The sequence below is a fragment of the Biomphalaria glabrata genome, chromosome 3 (assembly GCF_947242115.1).
Source record: "Biomphalaria glabrata chromosome 3, xgBioGlab47.1, whole genome shotgun sequence".
NCBI lineage: Eukaryota > Metazoa > Mollusca > Gastropoda > Planorbidae > Biomphalaria > Biomphalaria glabrata.
In genome coordinates this window covers 12,134,795-12,153,211 of record NC_074713.1, presented here as the reverse complement: position 1 = coordinate 12,153,211, position 18,417 = coordinate 12,134,795, and the positions used below count along the sequence as shown (strand labels likewise).

Genomic DNA, 18,417 nt, shown 5'->3' with positions numbered 1-18,417 from the left:
TATCATGATGGACAAACAAATAAACAGTGCTTCAGACATATGTTACATAAAGAAATTATAACAGACTATGGTATGAAGTAAAGAGACATTTTATTCAACCTTATTTAGCAAGTGATTATGTAGGCGTTGTCTATGTACACACACACAAATACAGATCAAATAATGTGGTCCATAAACTCAGAAGTGTAGATTCTTCTTGTACCCAGTCTGCATGTATGTTTAGAATTATATACAAAAGTTGTTATTTATAGTTGTGTTAAAGTATGTTAAGGTGTAGAAATTGATTAATATCCAACTTATGGGACACTCACAAGAGAGATAACCATAAATACAATTAATAAACAATAGTTAGCTCCCATTCTGAAAAAAGTTTTGAAAACTATTTTAAATTTTGTTGCATTGATAAATATACTTCAAACCAGAGATCAATAAAAAAAAAACGTACATAAAAAATATGTACATTAAATATTTGAGTTGAAAAGTATGATGATCCATTTCTGGATTGTTTAATGTATGTTTAAATGTTTCAAAGAAATATAGGAGGATTTTTTAAAAAATGCACCAAAACCAATGTGCTATATTTCAAAAATAAAGTAAAAAAAAAACAAAAAAAAAATGATACTAGCTGCAAGTGCTTTATGATGTCCACTGTGTTGAGTGCAGCTGTTATTCAATCTTTCAAGTCATTGATATTTACCAGCAATGGTGGTACAAAAACCTTGTCTTTAACTTACTCTACAAGATAAGGTGGCCCACAGTGAGGTCGGAGGACCTGGCATGCCTACGGCAGAGAGCATGATCTATAGCACCTCTTTTACCAATCCACTGTCTTTGGTAGGAATTTTCATATCTACTTGATGTCATCAGTGCCACTGGTGGTGGTCACATTGAGCATTTGAAGAGCATGAAATAAAAACTTATACACAACACTTTATCCAGCTAGGCATCAATTGTTTTCATATTTTTGAAATGCAATGGTTTCTGCACATTCTGCAATCCCCATGTAAATACCATTTATATATTGGTGGTACAATAGTTGAAAGAGTATTTGCGCTAGACAATTTCAAAGTTTGCTAGAACAGTTCACACATTGACAGTAGAATACAAAACTTAAACACAAACATACTAAGCAATGTTTGTACTATTGAGCTACATTATCTTGCTACAGTTGCTGCTTTAAGTCATCCCAAGGGAAGAGTCACCACAAAATACAAATCTTTCATTATTTGGTTATCTCTTGCTTTATCTACTATGCTAACAAAACCTAACAGGTAATCAAAACTTGTTAATGCACTTATTAAAACATTGTATCATTATTTCTGATATTTTGAAGAAGCATTTAGCCAAAAAATGGGAGTTTATATGTTGTGTGTTTCACAGTTCCAATAAAATGTGAATAAAATTGAAGTGTAGAATAATACTAGCAATAACACAACCATGTGATATAGAGAATTTATACACACAATTAAAATTACATTTAGAAAACTAACAATAAAAACAAATATACAAAATATGATGATACAAACTAGCATTATTGAAACATACAGGAATTATTGCCATTATAAATCAGTCCAAGTCAAATTGGAAATAACTTGTAAGTGATACCTTGGCAGCTCCATGATTTGTTTTTTTTATTCTTAATGTCATTCCTCTTTTTTTTTTAAATTGCTTTTGCTAACACTCCTTGAAACATTTTGAGTGATAGTCGAAAATCAGACCTGCAAATTGTAAACAAATAATGCTAAACTTAATAGATACCTAATAAGTAAAATACACATTTTCTGATACAACATCAAGTAATGAAAATATTACAGAGATCCTAAAAAAAAGCTTTGATTTGTAACCAATAAAATTGAATTTCATGAATCCTATGAGAAAAAGAAGAGACTTTTGATTGAATCAACTGGATGTTGTTTGCTTGTTTTGACATAAATACCTCTTATGTCTTGAATATAAGTTTTGTTTGATTTGAAATTAAATACCCAGCAAATATAAAAATATTAATAATAAAACAAAGACTGGCCATCACGATACATGCAGTACAAAAAATGTAGCTTAAAAGAATAAAGTCTTAAATTTGTTGATAAAATGATTTTAGTTTCAAGGCATGGAAGTAGGGAAACAAAAAGGAAAATACAATATATCTGGGGGGTTTTTTGTTCACATAAAATATCACAGTCTGTAATGCTTTCTGACAATGTTCAAGGTCATAAGCATAATGGGAAAAATTGAATTACTGTACAGTTTCAAATATATAACAAGAATGTACATTTCACTAACCAAGATTGAAATACAATGAAATTATATGTTTTAGAAACAATTCTCTAATTCTTTATCAGCTCAGTCCTGCTGAGACTTTCTTAAAGAAAGAGTGGATTTAGGAGAGTTTGCTTGAAAGGAGATTCTCTGATTTGCACACCCACACACAAATCTTTTCAATGGCCATCATTGCACAAATCTATGTTAAACAAACATGTTTGAAAAGACATTTTTTTTTCCACTTTGGTACAAATTAAGAAAGATCAAAGGAGTATATTTTATTACAAAATAATGTTTTGTAATATACTCTTCAACTAATTGTAATGTACTCTTCAACTAATTGTAATGTACTCTTCAACTAATTGTAATATACTCTTCAACTAATTGTAATGTACTCTTCAACTAATTGTAATATACTCTTCAACTAATTGTAATGTACTCTTCAACTAATTGTAATGTACTCTTCAACTAATTGTAATGTACTCTTCACTAACTTTTTACAAATAAAACATGAAACCTTAATAGTTTTCCATCTTTACTATTAAAAAAAAAATTTCTCTATATTCTTAAACAAATTAAGATAATCCAAGGATTTAATTTTGATTTCAATATTGAAGTACTTCATTTTACAACTAGTCAATACATCAAGCATCAAATGAAAAAGTATTTTAAATGGGCACAGTTCAAGGCCAGACACATAAAGTGTCCTATGTACATCAACAGGAGGACGGCAGCTTCATGAGCATTGATCAAATCAAACACACAATTGGAATGCTCTTGGATTGAATATTATTGTTCCATATGACAGTTTTCTGTCAGTTACAACAAAAATTAAGAATATTAAAAAAAAACAAAAAAAAAAATTACTATCATAAAGTCAGGTATCTGGTATATTTTATCCAATCTCAATAGTTGGACAATACTCTCTTTGTTGGTGAATAAAGTTTTTTTGACGCTGGTAGAAGATTAACCAATCTTCAAATAATAATAGTCTTGTATCAAAGTTAAGAAAGGAATTAAGTTGAATGAGCTTTCATCTTTCTTATCTACACATTATTTCTTGTCGTTAACATCACTCAAATCAGCTAATGCTGATAAAACATTTTATCTGAAGTATTTGTTTTCTTTTGACTAGACAGTTGGTATGGATATAGGAGGGGAAGAATAGATGGGGTAGCCTAGGGGTGGGTCAGCAGCCTGAACAGTCAAGTTCCTCAACATGGCTGGCTGAGCCTGGATAGAATAGCGCTCTTCATCATCATTGGTCATGTACAGGAGCTCCAGGTTCAGGTTGGACCATTGGCCTGTCACACTCTCACGGTTAACTCGCCCCATGTGAACCATGACCTCCTGAAGTGACAAAGTACGACTGGTGTAGATACCCTGAAACAAGTAACATAAAAAAAGTTTTTACTATTCTTATAAATAAAATTATTATTCTTCCTTTAGGAAGCTGATGACTTCTTGTAAGAGCTATTACTTTGCTCTTAATAACTAAGGAATGATGACTGTTAACAATTGACATGGTAACATAAAAAGAAAGACAGTAGCCTACATTAGAATACTGGATCTAGAGATACAGTATAGAAGATTCTAATTTGGTGACATAGATCCAGACTTAGAAACATAAAAAGACAGAATAATGGATCAAGAGTTATGGTATCAAAAACGCTTGGTGATAGGCCTATAGGTCCAGACTTAAAAACATAAAAAGACAGTAGTCTAGACAGATAAGACAGTGGGCAAAATGTTCCAGAACGTCTATTTATTTATTTAACTATTTAATGAATAGACTTGGGAATACTGACATAGTGTGTTTAAGATGTAGATTGTCTAGACTTCCAGGCCAAATTTAATTTTTAACATTTTTTTTTTGAAAAATAATGTCAAACCAGAGTTTTCCCAGTGTGGCCAATTAGTAGTAATTCTTTTCCCAAAGAAATACATAAACTGTCAAATTTCTAGGAAAATCATTAGATTCTTTTTTAAGCCGTGCCCACCCAGATTTTTATTTTTGTTTGACCCCATGTGGAATTTGCGTCCTGATAAAAGGAATTGTACAAATATTATTTATTTATTGAACTGTTTGTAGCCCTAATGACTATACTCATGTCCTCACACAGTAAAATCTATCATTCATACTTCCACTTCACCCTTTAATGCCATTGGAGCAAAGAGCGGTTTGCCAGAATCAGCAAGGAAAACTAATGACTTAAAAGAATTTTAGTTTCTAATTAAGTCTGTAATTTACAATTCAAGATAAGATACTTTTAAATAGTAACAATTTTCTGCATATCTTTAATGTTAATGTAGTTTTTATTTATTTACCATTGGCAAAATTAAGATTTGGTTCTTACCTGACCAGCATTATGACCCAATGAAAACAAATTGCCTTTGTTGTCTATAACAGAGCTGCTCCACTCTGGGTCCGTGTCCTTGCCTATATACCAATCTTCATCATAACTTTGCAGGTAAGACTCTAACTCTTCATCTTCAGTGATATCTCCAAGCAGAATCTGGTCAAGCATCAACTTAAACCCATACCTGTAAAGGACATTGTCTATCAGTATTTAAAGCAGTATTTTTAATGCAAAAGCTGAGAGTAATTGAATTTAAATTCCCAATGTTTAATTTTTAAAAAAATGTGCATGGGTTTCAAACCAGTTCTGACAACCACCTCCAGCACCTTGCCTGTTCAAGGGGTTCAAGGCACTGTTCTGGTGAATAAACTTACAGTGGTGAAGATAAAATCCTGCTTCTATATCCAGCAGTTTTGGGCAGATCGAGTGCAAAAAACTTGTAAAGCAATGCATCTAGGAAAGGGTTATTCTTAATTTTAAATCCCTGTTGCCTCAAGGTGCTAAGTGAACTTTGAGGAAATCTAAAGAGTGGATCACCTTAAGCATTGGAATGACCAGCTTTGACATAGTTTTTCAATCTTTTGACTTGTGGTGAACTGCCAGTCAAAGGATGGTATGTCCATGCACCCTCTTATGCAACTATAAGAGTCTGGAAAGTGCTGTAAGCAAATTCTTACATTCTGAGATGCAGAAATAAAGAAAATGCAAGTCAGATAACCATGGAGACAATACTAAATGGCATTTAAAGATGAGCAGATACCAAAGTCTGAGCTGGACAGATTAGGTCATGCAAAAGACATCAACTAAAGAATGGTAAAGAGCTCGCTGAATGCAAGTCAAAGGAATGCGCCCTAGAGAGGAAACTGATGCTGCTGCAAAGCAGTTAAAATAACATAGGTCATATAGTTACCATGGATACTGATTAACACCAGTGAATCATCTGGTTACAGATGAAGTCAATCAAATAAATACAATGTTATATTTTTTTCACATTTTTTTTTACAGTTAAATCTCAAATCAAAATGTCATGCAAAAAATCTCTAATACTATGCAATCAGCTAACAAAGTTTCAAGTAGCAAGTTTCAAGAAAATAGTTTTCATCTTATATAATACAGACGTTACTTCAAAAAAGAAGATGATTACGTCCTACGCATCACTGGTTTTCCTGGCTTGCTCAGGCAACCCATTCCATACTCTAGTAATAGCACTAGGGAAGAAGGAGCATTTGTACAAATTTGTCCTACCATATGGAACGAGGAATATGTCTTTATCTTTGTGTCTTTCTGATTGTTTTATTAGATTTTGTTTTTGTATTTGAAGATTATGGTTCAGTGCTTTATGTATAATTGCTACTTCTATCCTGAAGGCTTTCTAAATTTAGTTATTTTACTAAAGGTGTTACTCTAGTGACACTCTAGTCAAATGCTAGTCATTTAATGCTAATCTCTAATTAATGTAAAAAAAAAAAATTTCTAAGCAAGAACAAATTGAAAACAAAAGAAAATATGATGTGTACCTAAAACTTTTTATAACCAACTTATGAAGTTCTCTATCTTCAGCCACCCAGTCCATCATAGCATTCCAGGGAACATCTCCATTGTAACACTTATATAAGTAGTTAGCTCCTCCTGGTCGACCTAAGCAAATGATTGAGTTTGAATTATTAAATTAATGATTGCAATGATTAAACCTTATAAAAAAAACAAAATAATTTAACATTACAACAGCTCCATAAGAAAAAGTACCTGGCGTATCAAAGGCTGAATAGCAGGCCATGACAAGCTGACTGTAACAGTTAGTCAGGGCATCATCTGAGGCTACCTCACTAGCTACCTTCTGACCAGACTGTTCAGTAACTGACCAATCCAGTGTATTTAACACATGCTTATACCATGATGTGGGAAACGAAGCAATGTATCTAGCCAACTGGGATGGTTCAATGGGGAGTTCTCTCCATTTCACAGGCACACTAATAATGGAAAAAAAAAAGTCCTGATAATAAGCTTTGTTATCCTAAGAGTATTTCATTTATAAAAGCTTTTTTATGCATGACAAAACATTTAATTCAAAAGCATTTATATAAATTACAAAGTTCATTGTGATTATAATATGTTGGTCTAGAAAAGGAATGACATTTTTAAATAAAAGAATTCAACTTTTTGAAGAACCCATGCAGATGATCATTATCAGTTATTAGTTATTTTATTTAAATTCTGTAGAGTTAATACTGCCTAATAATTCACAGTTTATTCAATCCTGCTTCTGTCACATGAGATGAACTCCATTTGGTAGCAAGGCTGGAAGAATTAGTCCTCACTTAGAGCCTTGGCTGTTAGGAGTAGTGCCTTTAAGCTCCCATACAGGTCAAGTGACTCTGCAGACAAACTATCCCGCAGGTCTCTGACTCTCTCTGACAGCTGCGGACACTCTTGTAAGATATGCGCCACTGTTTCCACTGACAGATAATTACATGTAACATTTTATAAATTTTGAATGTATGGATAAGATTAATAATTATTATTTTAAAAATTTAAGTATAAGCTAAATGAAGGCGCAGTGGCTGAGCGGTAAAGTGCTTGGCTCCCGAACCGGGATCCCGGGTTCAAATCCTGGTGAAGACTAGGATTTTTAATTTCAATCCTCTGGAAAAGTAAAGGTGGTTGGTTGTTGTGCTGGCCACGACACCCTCGTTAACTGTAGGCCACAGAAATGGATGACCTTTACATCATCTGCTCTATACACCACTAGGTCTGAAAGGGGAACTTTATAGAAAAAGAGTTGAATGGGAATCTAATGAGCAAGTCATCTATAAGAAGTTACTCACCTAATATGAGTAGAATACTGACACTTGAAGTCTGGTGATCCAGCTAAATTCATCAAAGGCTTGTAAATATGGTTCCCATTAGAAACCATAAACTTGGAGTTTGACTTTGATGGATACAAAAACTTTCCCCCAGCTGAAGTAGTGTCTAATGTCCAGGTTTTGTCATCAAAGTCTATGTTGGGCCTAGTCCTAGCAATATTCACATCAACAGCTGGTAACCCAAAGTTAAGGTCCTCCATGAAATCACTCTCTGCAACATGGGCAGTCTTTTTACTGACCTGTGGCAGCATTGTTAATACTGGGTGTGGAGATGGAGGCTTGTTAATGGCACTGTTGGTTATAGACACTACAGTAGAGACTTTATTCAGCTGCTTTGTTGAAGCTGATTTCTTCTTAGTTTTGTCCAAGTCAAAGTCATCTGACCAAATGCTGTCAGTAAAACTATGAAGAGATGAAGAGAGTGAGATTCTTCGTGATGAATTTGAGCCCCCAGAGACTGGCCGAGATATGCTTTGATTTGCTTTTGTTTTTGAGTAAGGTGGCAGGGCAAAGCTATCACCACCTCCTTTATGGTGCAAGACAAGGTCTTGCTTTTGATTGGCTGTTGCAATGACATTGTGGTTCAATTCTTTTGGGGCTGTGTTGTTATTGACAACACTTACTTTGTCTTTTCTTTTGTTTGTGGCAGAGGTCTCTCTGTAGGGGCCACTGTTATGGAGCTCTCCACTGTGCTTTTTGTTTGCTCTCTCCATTACCTCTATCTCCTTCTCTTTCAGTTTCTTTGCCATCTCCTCTTTATGCTTCAGTTTGTTGATGTGATGCAGGAGCACCCAGACCAAGCTCTTAGCAAAAAAGGACAAAGAAATACCCACACTATCAGGGGAGTCAATCACTCCTGTCAGAACATTACGTGCATCAGAGTAGGCTTTGATGACAGCTGTGTCTACTGGGGTCATGCAGTGCATTGGGTACTTATTGAAGGAGCATATACCAAATCCACCATTCTTCCCAACAAAGGCCTCTGTGAACTGGTCATCCACTCTGGCAGCTTCAGCTGTGTGACAAGATGTTTCCTGCAGTTCCAGCCCTTTGATGTTGAAAGTACAAAAGCCTGATCCTCTCTCTAAGATCATGGCCCAGATCAATCTATCTTGAAATCTCATCAAGTAGTGATTGCCTACATCTGGCTCACCTGAAGAGAAAAACACAAAATGATTTTCTTTTTATTAAAAATAAAAAAATTGTCTATATAACACTGTTTAAAAACTCAAGCGATAAGGCTTATGAAACAGTCACTTAAGATGTTTGGACAATAGTTCTGTAATTGCAGTAAATGATATAAAATTTAATTTTTCAAATAAAAGATTTGTGAACAAAGAAATTTTTACCTAAACTTCCATTAGCAAAAGCAGAACTTAAAGCTTTGGCCAACTCCACTGTTATTTGTCGATAGTAAACTGAATCAGGGCATGTACTCGCTGAAGATCCAACAGGTTCAGGCCAGAATTTATTCGGTCGAGGGAATCCAATGAAAAACAGTGGAAGTGTGAATAAACACAGGAGTGGTGCTGACAGAACCGAGGCAGCAAGAACAACAACCAGCACCACGGGGAAGAAGAAAAAATTCAGCATCATGATGCATGCTGTTGATCTGCGTCGTTGTTTCTTGTTGTTCCAAGAACTAACAATCAGAGCCAGGACATAAAACAACTTGTTGCTTATCTGTGTCAGTCGATCTCTCACTGCGCAGGCAATTAACAAAAGTATAGGAGCTCTCAGTGTCTGAACAACGGAGTTATCTGGCAGAGTTACCAGAATGATATGAATGACGGAGACCTCAAGAAGTGCATGAGTAGTCTGCTGCCAGATCTAAAAATGATTGGAGAAAAAGTAAAACTAATTAAATTTCAAACAAAAGAATGACCAAATAAATGAAAAGTAAATGCTATAAATTTAAACTAAAGAATAGCATTTTTATTCAGGACCTTTGAACATACCCATCTGAATGTTCTAATAGTACTAAATACAAATAGGACTCCAATTGATGTTGACATTCCATAAATAATTGATTTATCCATGACATCAGAGTTTTTTATTTGCAGAGACATGTAGATGACCATTAGAATTGGAGAAACTGTTGAGGATACAATATGTCATAAATGTTCTCACTAAAAGAGAATTTATGCTAAGGAAAAAATATTAAAATTCTCCCTACAAGAGAATTTAAGCCCAGGTTATAGGGACAAGTCATGTGATTAAAAAATGCTAATATACCACAGTAAAAAGATATACTTACCCCAAGTGACAATCGAACGATGCATTATTCCAAAGACTAGCAAGCGTTTCTTCACAATTTTAAATCTGTTAGCATGTTCTGAATTGTGTGGGAATAATGTGTTTCTCCAAAAACCAAAAACTGGAAATACACACTGGACATCCCTGAGAACTTTCTCAGCCACACACAGACCAATGATGGCATAGCCAATAATATCAATCACATCTGGAGATATTTCAGAGACATGATAATTTGTAAGACCAGCAGCTATAGCCACAATACACAGCATCAGAAGATGATAGAATGCAGTAGACCATGACCAAGTCCACAAAAAACCATTCAAGTTCAAAGGGGATGACATGGCAGAGCTCAACGTTGCTTTCCCAGTTGATGAAACTCGATTATTGTTGCTTTTTGTGCATGCCGTCAAAATCTATATAAATTAGATAAACAAATAAAAACTTTAAAAGTTTTCATAAAAATAAATCAATTAAAACCAAAATAAATGTAGCAAAAATATACATTGAAAAAATAAAATACTATATTTAAATTAAACCTTTATTGTAGCAATACTAATTTACTGAACATAAGTCAGGAAATTAACCAATAAAATATTTCCACATTGACAATTCTAAATTATTAAAGTTTTTAAAGTCTTTGGTGTACAATATTTAGACTCAAAAGACTGCTTAGCCAAGCACTTTTGTGAGAGAATAATGGCCAACCATTTTTATCTTTTAAACCTAACTAGACCTTACAAATATCCAAGTAACAAAACTTTTAATATCAGACCAAGAATTTCTAAACTAATGTTTTAATTCTAATTTTCTATTCATAGATAGTTTGTAAGACAACTAACCTGTGTTCCAAGTAAACCTAAATTACAACTCAATAAATAGCCAGTAAGTGCTGCAAACACTACAGAGCTAAAACAAGAGCTCATGAAATAACAACCCAGTAGGGAGCCAATGGAGAGAGCCACCATCATGATCAGCCTATGAACAATAGAATATAAATAATCATTATTTTAAATATTGTATAAAACAATAAACCCATTCCTTCCAATAGCAGCTATATATTCTATCTCAGTATGGCTGAAGCAGCCGCATAACTCTTGGTCTACAAATAGCCATACATCAATAAAATTAAGATCTCATTAGATGACTATGAGAGGGCAAGGAAGACTTACTGTAAAATTTATTTTTGAAACTCAAAAGTAGGAAATTAAAATATCTTCAGTTTTTACAATGCTCTTTCAATTTCAGCGAAATCTCAAGGAACTTCAAATTTAGATAAAGAGAATCTTACATTTTAAAAAAATACATAAAATTTGAGACTATAATATAAAGTAATTAGTTCTGGTTGCACAGAAGTTGTTTTTATCAAATTATCTTTATATATTGTTTTTTATTGATCTATTTTGAATACCCATTTATATTTTTCATGCACAGCTGGAACTATTTTCATGCAAAGCTGAAACTATCTTCCTTTGACTGGGAATTAGGAAGGTAAAATTTCTCAGAGTGTATCAAGCAGATACAAGTGATTTTTATTTTGGGTTCAATATTTTGCAATATTTGATGTTTTGGCCACATTCTGGAGCATTATATATAAATTTGAAGGACTGATAGCTGTCCTTGACACTCTCCAAGTCAGAAAGGTATAAACAGAAGCTGCAATCTTGAGGTTCCCTTTCCAGCTATGAGCTTAATATTATTCTGTCCCATAATCAAAAATTCATAGCAACATTTAATTGATTAAAATTAGTAGACCAAAATCTTTAGATCTTTTTTTTTTTTTTTGCTTTACAAACTGTATCACCAAATCAGTCTTTTTATTTTACTTCAATAAAAGAATTGGAGGACTTCAGTTTCTGTTCTCTGAATGTTGTTTTATTTTTCAGTTGTTACTGTACATCAACAACAAGAAATGGAAAGTAAAATCAGGTAGAGTTCAGCTTTTATTTTTATTCTTCAATATCCTTACAAACTCAGTGATACTGGATGTACAGAAATATCCTTCCTGTATAAGGGTTTAAGCCCTCAGCCCTTGGGTAGGTAGTTGTCTACCTTAACTAATGAGAACAACATTCCATTTGGAATCTATAATTCTATAAATCCCCTAGACTAATATACAAAGCAAGTGTGACCACTAACCTGGTAGTGGAGGCAGATGGTGAGCCACCCAACATGAAGACATGAAACTGCTCCAGCAGCCACAGGATCAGTACTTCAACAGGTGGAAGAAGTCCAGAGAACCAAATGAGAGGTAGCAGGACAAAGACTACATGTAGAACTTGGTTAGCAACTACCAGCTCTTCATAATACCTGAAACAATTGGACAGGAAATTTGTCTTCTTATAAGTTGAACAATTAAATTTTGAAATTATTTATTCAGCAGCAAGTTCAAGTAAAAATGATGTTAACATCTTAGTACAAAACAGTACAGCAGTCTACATAAAATATTTTTAATCAAAAAGACGTACAAAAAGAGATGTAATGAGCTAATTATTGAAATAATATACAGAATATTTTTAATCACATTTTCAAAACTTTTTGTAAGAAATTAATGTTAGATGCTTCTATGCAGACATTTTAAAATGTACCAAAACATAACTTTTACATTTGATTTTTTCTAAGAAACTTAAGCCAAGATGTTGCATATTCTAAAAAGTCAAAAACAAAATAATTTAGATCTTAGAATTTTATTACAGGTTTGTTTCCAACTATTATAAATTATTAAAATATGTCTAGCTATTCCTGATGTTAATCATCACTATCTGGGACATCAACATTAAGAGTATAAAAGAAAAATGAGTTTAAACAAACCAATTAGCTATGTGAAGGCTGTAACAGATCAAAGCATAGATCGGTCTAGTCAGAGGCAACATCTCATAAGTGTCCATTGTTCTGTATACTGCAGGCTCTGGTGGGGCAGATGTAGTCAAAGAATACTGTGTGATACTGACGGTTAACCAACCAAAAATAAATATGGTAGCTGTCGCTCCATAATTATAATAATACAAATGGTTGATGGTGGTAGGGAGAAGAAACCAAAATCCAAGGCCACAAACTGCACCTGAAAATGAAATGAATACATATCTATTAGTATAACTACACATTTTAAAATATGAATTAACTAGCTGTTTTTTTATTTATTGATGTTTAGTTCTGGTTTTAAACAAGCCGACAAAATCCAAAGCCAAATGTGACTTTTCATTTTGAATTTTAACATATTTCTGATTTTTTTTTTTTTTTTTTTTTTTGCAAAAAACAATGAACACTGTCAGAAAACTTAAACTCAAACTCTATGGCAAGGTCCTCAGGGCTTGCAGAGACCCTCCTTCAGGGAACAGTATCAGGAAGAAGAAGAAGAGGAAGTCAAAGAAAACAATGGGAAGACAACATCAAAGAATGGACAGGCCTGTCAGTGAATGAAATTCTATCCAAGACAAGGACAGAGAGGAATGGCGTAAGAGCGTTGACAGCTCTTATGTGGTACCCCAATAGTTCAACTGACTAGGGGATAAGTGAAGGTCAATAAACACATAAAGTATTAAAAATGTCTGGTATTTTCAATAACTTTAGTACACAACATAGACCTATCCAGTCAATTTTATCACTCACTTATACACTGTAATGAGGACCTGAATTATTTGAAAATCGCTAATTAAAAAGAACAATAGCAGCTATAAACACCAGTTTTCACAACAAAAAAAATGCAAAGATCGGTAAATATTTGTTTCTTTATAAAGACCAGAGCTTTATTTCTATTAAAGTTTTAAAAACTTTAACTACTTCCAACAACATAGAGTTAAGCACAAATGCTGTCTAAAGAACTAATAGTTGAGAAAACTTTTTGAAAAAACTTTAAACCCTTAATTTCTATATACAGATACAAATGTATAAAAAAGTAAATCCACAGGTTACAAAATTTAATGCAAGTCAGTAACATGTAAAGTTATATTAAGCATATATGTATACTCATATTAAACATAAAATCAATACAGCACCTGAGATTCTGATATAATATTGGAAAGACTAAATATAGCGTTTGAAATACAATGTTTATTCTCACCTGACAGCAAAGCATGAAGTGCAATATTTACTTTGAACTTTTTCGGTGGTATAATAAATGCCAGCATCTCTGCACCGCAGCATGATTGGAACTCTATTTCATCCTCGTCTGCCAAAATATTTTTATGCAGTTTCAGGGCATGTGTGTTTTCTTTCTCCTTCATGTCCACAACTGTTGTGATGGTCTGCACTACAACCACAAAGATGATGATACAGGCTCCATACAGACAGCTGTACAGCAACAAAAAGTCTTGCAGTTCATCATCACTGTACGCCAGTTCTAAGACCAATGTGAAAATCCAGCCCAGAAGTAAAGGAACTAACCACAATGCAATCTTTAAAAAAAAAAAAAACAAGTTAGTTGATTAATTTAAGAGCTGTATGTATGGATTGTATACATAATATTTTTTTTTAGATTCATATTACTGCTATGTGTCGATGCTGTAGAGAGTAACTTTGTACACATCTCAAATCCCACACATTAAAACAATTTTTAGCAGAAGTAAATTATGGTCACAAAAATCTTAATATTCCTAAAAAATAACAATTTCTTCAAACAAAAAAATTCTTGTGAAATAGTTTCAAAGTAAAGCAATTTATAATTATTTATAAATTAAAAAAAAAAATATTCATATACACAAAATCCAATAACTTGCCTGATTAGTGTAAACAAAGTAAGGTGCATCATAGCCAACTTTAACTTTCAAACCTCCAAGGAGAGTTTGTGGTATCCTCTTATATAGGAAACTCCGTTTGTATTCATTTAAAAGAGGAACACCCATTCCCATTTCTTCAATGTGCAGGCCTCCCTTTCTTTCAGTTTCTTTGGTTAAGCTGGATACCTTGCATTCTATTTACACCTATTCTATATTAAGAAAATTTACAATGAATGTTAATTAAATGAAAGTATTGCCTTTATCTAATTATAATATTTAAAAAAATAATTAATTTTTAAGTCTAGATCTAGACTCAAGTAGTAGGTAGATAGTAGATAGAATCTAGATCTATCTAGATTTCTACATCTATATGACAATGTAGACATTCTGACATTGTCCTTGTAGATCTAGTCTAGAGTGATTAAGAGTCTAGAACTACTTATCTAGATCATCTAGAATTCTAGATCTATAGTCATTTCCATCTAACGAACACCCCCTATTTTCTGATATTAGCTAACACCCCACAATATTTGTTAAAATTAGTATTTATTTTGATGATGAAACTAGTCTATTGTTTTTGTACATGCCCCATTTCTTTATAGTTCAGACACATTTGGTTTCATTTACTCAGAAAAAAAAAGAGTTTTACATGGGTATTACAACTGGTATGACGATACCACTTTTTTCCTCTAGGACAGAAGAAGGGTAGGTCCGGGGTTAAGGAGATTTTTTTAAGAAAATTTAAGTATCAGCTAAACATGACCTATCTAAAATGCTTGTAAATAGGCCTATAAACACATAGCCTTTATGTAAATAGGGGGTGTTCACTAACATTCATTTATAATATATCAATGACAAGAAGGAACACTATTTTAATTACCATGGACTTTGAGCTGTAAGACTTGTAAGGCCACGCAACATTTTTTAACACTATTTTATTATTATTTTGACACATATCACTGATGCTCTACCAATGTAAAAAAAGACAAAGGCAATCTAAAATGATAGGTTGCTAAAGCAAAAAATATGCTAAAAAAATTAACAAGAGTGTTCGCTAAGTTACAAAGTGGAGAATAGTGTTCATTAATATTATCCCTGGCCCTCATTGACCTGACCCTCTTCAACATTATATTTTATTATAACTATACGTAGCCAAACAAAACAGTATAGGCTCAGTATATTTTTATTGACAAATGGACAGAGCTAACAAAATTCAAGCGGGCCTTAACCTGTTCATTAGACGAAAATTACTTTAGATCAGGCCTTAATGATTTTAGACTTAATTAATGTGAATGAACTATTATATTAGTAATTAGTATATATTATGTAATATAATATAATATTATTAAACTACTTTACTAGATCTAGATTCTATTATCTAAATAATTATAATAATATAGCAGTGTTTCCCAAACTTTAGACCTATGCTTCTAGAATTTTCGTAACGCTGAGCACTCTCCCCCCCCCCCCCCCCCCCAGTATTTATTTTAATAGCAATAAAAATGTGTTTTATTTTTGTTATAAATGTAGACCTACATACACAAAATAATAATTACTCTACCACAATTAAATATTTAATTAGTGAATTTATCTTTTGCAGGTTTCAGAGATACATCAAAAACATACTTACTAAAAAAAATGAAAACACAGTTTTTACATTGAAAAAGTGTGCACGTCGACAAAAGTTGTAACATTCCTATCCACTTCCTGATCTTTGTAGAACTTAGTCTTTAAAATATAAAATAGCATTGTATCTCAAGTATCTGAGTTTGTAAAAACTTAAAATAAATAGCAAAAACAATATTAAATTTACTTATAAGGATATTTTATTCTAATTTAAATTATAAATTATATGGGTATTTAAAAAAATACAGCATAGTTAACTATGTGCAATTCCTTCAAACTCTTTCGTACCCTACTACTGTGTAAATAGTGAATAGTGTAACTGTAATAGAGTACATATAGATAATAGAACTAGATATCTAGATTACATCTAGACTTGGTACTAGATTCAAATATTAATAATTCTGTCTCTAGAGGTAGAGTCTAGAATCTAGGCCTATACTATACCATAACTAGATTCTATAGTGACTATAGACTAGATCTATAGTTGTATAGTTAATGAGGTTGTACCGGATTTCTGACCTACTAGTACTACTAGTACTTTAACTTAAGTCATATGGTGGTTGATTGACAAAGAGGAGAATGACCACGTCTTCCTATATACCATATTGCAATTGCTGTTGCTCCTCTATTTTAAAAAGATTTTACATTCACAAACATTTTAAAATATACAGAGTACATCAACGAAGTTCATGAATGTTCAAATAACTATACAAATGTTTTAATAAAGGGCCAAGAACTGTTTAAGGATGGTTTTATCAGTGATATTTCTTTTATAGTTTATATTATGACAAGCGTCAACACATTGCTGATGAAACATTCACAAGTATTCAGAAGATGTTTTTACAAACGTTCTTGCAAGATTAAAAAAAAAGGCTTGGTGTAAACTACACAAGCACATGCATATTAATATGCCTAATACTAATACGGTTATTATATTCAATAACTTGAGCTTTTTTAAGTTGTGTATTTCATATAATATACCAGTAGTTCACGATACATTAAGCACATCAATGACATTAAGAATTATTAAAATTAAAATGTGTGTTGGATACTTGATGTATTATTACGTTCTTAATGAATAAATTAAAACCACTAAATATTGACTTAAAACGCTTCAGATACCCACTATAAACTAGCTGAAACTAACTTGACTTGACCCTAAGCACGGTGCAAGAAGTAAACGTCACAACCACCATGTGACTTGGAAGAAATCCGGAACAACCCCATTAATCATTAATTATGTCATTTAATGATTTATGTATACACTTTATTATACTTTATACAGTATAGAATCAGTATAGATAGATCTAGAATCAAAATCAAAGTGAAAGTATGTTACTGTTACTTTTCAGACTTTTGTAAAGTTTTGGTTTACCTGTCTAGTGTCTTTACCTGGCAAGTAAGTTAAGTCAAGAAAGACTCAACCAAAAAACAAGGCAAGTGAGCCAAGTGTACTTTTTTAACTTTTTACTAATTTTTAGCTCTTAGTCTTAGTCAACTAGAATATAGAATTTAAGAATGACTAGATGTAGTACTGCCTAGTAGTAGTATAGTCTAAGTATAGTAGATATCTAAGTCTTAGTGTTTTATTAGACATCTGGTTTCTAGATAGATCTAGCTTTGAGAATACAAGTTAAATAACAAGTCATTGTAAATTATTGTAATTGTGGATCTAGATCTAGATCTGTAATAGTTGAACTGTTAGTTGTTTTTTGTTTGTTTTGTTGTTGTTGTTTTTTTTTTGTTTATGATCGACTGGCCCTAGTTTTAGAATCTCTTATATCTTTACTCATTATTTTCGAATATAGACAAGTAACCAAAGGCCCTTTGAGTTGGACCCATGATTACTTACAAAACCTAGTCTTTTAAATATTAGATCTAGGACTTAAATTTTTAGATCTAGATTCCAGATCTACATTACTTAAAGTCAGAAATTGATCTAGACTAGATCTAGATTTAGCGTCTAGATCTCGAGAATATTAGTGAAATGTTCGAAACCAAAATATTGAGATTATAAAATATCTATTGGAAAATCAGCGTTTGCATTCGGAGACAAAAATTATGAATACGCCTTGACCAAGACCAATTAAGGCGTCTTTTTCATGTCGGATCGGTCAAATTTCGAATCTCCATAGAGTCGCACCAACCTTTTTTTTTTTTGTGTGACCAAAAGCAGGCCTGCTGCAAATGATATGTTGCTTAACACAAAAACAATCTTACAATAGTCAAGCACAATACTGTTATAACCTTGCCATGCGCACCACCATCCAAGATAGTGCAGAAGGTGCGCACTATTAGAGACTAGACTGCAATGAGAAGGATGTTGACACATGGAACTAT

The 18,417-nt window shown here is 32.7% G+C and overlaps 1 protein-coding gene across 4 annotated transcripts; it reads right to left on the bottom strand.

Annotated features, from left to right (window-relative positions):
• Nucleotides 1-73: 73 nt before the first annotated feature.
• Nucleotides 74-17,857, bottom strand: LOC106058094 (pecanex-like protein 4). 4 transcript variants are annotated; one of them, XM_056023354.1, is made up of 16 exons: nt 17,453-17,857; nt 16,082-16,179; nt 15,332-15,418; nt 14,452-14,660; nt 13,797-14,130; nt 12,548-12,797; nt 11,876-12,046; nt 10,579-10,714; nt 9,741-10,152; nt 9,442-9,578; nt 8,833-9,313; nt 7,445-8,636; nt 6,366-6,589; nt 6,137-6,257; nt 4,617-4,803; nt 74-3,642 (listed from the first exon to the last, which is right to left on the bottom strand). In XM_056023354.1, exons 4-16 carry the CDS (start codon nt 14,581-14,583, stop codon nt 3,391-3,393), a joined length of 4,029 nt encoding a protein of 1,342 aa, XP_055879329.1. In that variant the 5' UTR covers nt 14,584-14,660; nt 15,332-15,418; nt 16,082-16,179; nt 17,453-17,857; the 3' UTR covers nt 74-3,390. The 4 variants fall into 4 exon arrangements, with proteins under 4 accessions (XP_055879329.1, XP_055879327.1, XP_055879330.1 ...); XM_056023352.1 differs by lacking the exon at nt 15,332-15,418; XM_056023355.1 differs by lacking the exon at nt 15,332-15,418 and having other exon boundaries at nt 14,452-14,655.
• Nucleotides 17,858-18,417: the final 560 nt, after the last annotated feature.

Coding starts and splice junctions, on each gene's coding strand:
- LOC106058094 (XM_056023354.1), bottom strand. CDS start 14,583: ATGGGAATGGGTGTTCCTCTTTTAAATGAATACAAACGGAGTTTCCTA. Junction 14,131..14,451: donor ACTTTGTTTACACTAATCAG/GCAAGTTATTGG, acceptor TTTTTTTTAAAG/ATTGCATTGTGGTTAGTTCC. Junction 9,579..9,740: donor TCGTTCGATTGTCACTTGGG/GTAAGTATATCT, acceptor TATCCTCAACAG/TTTCTCCAATTCTAATGGTC.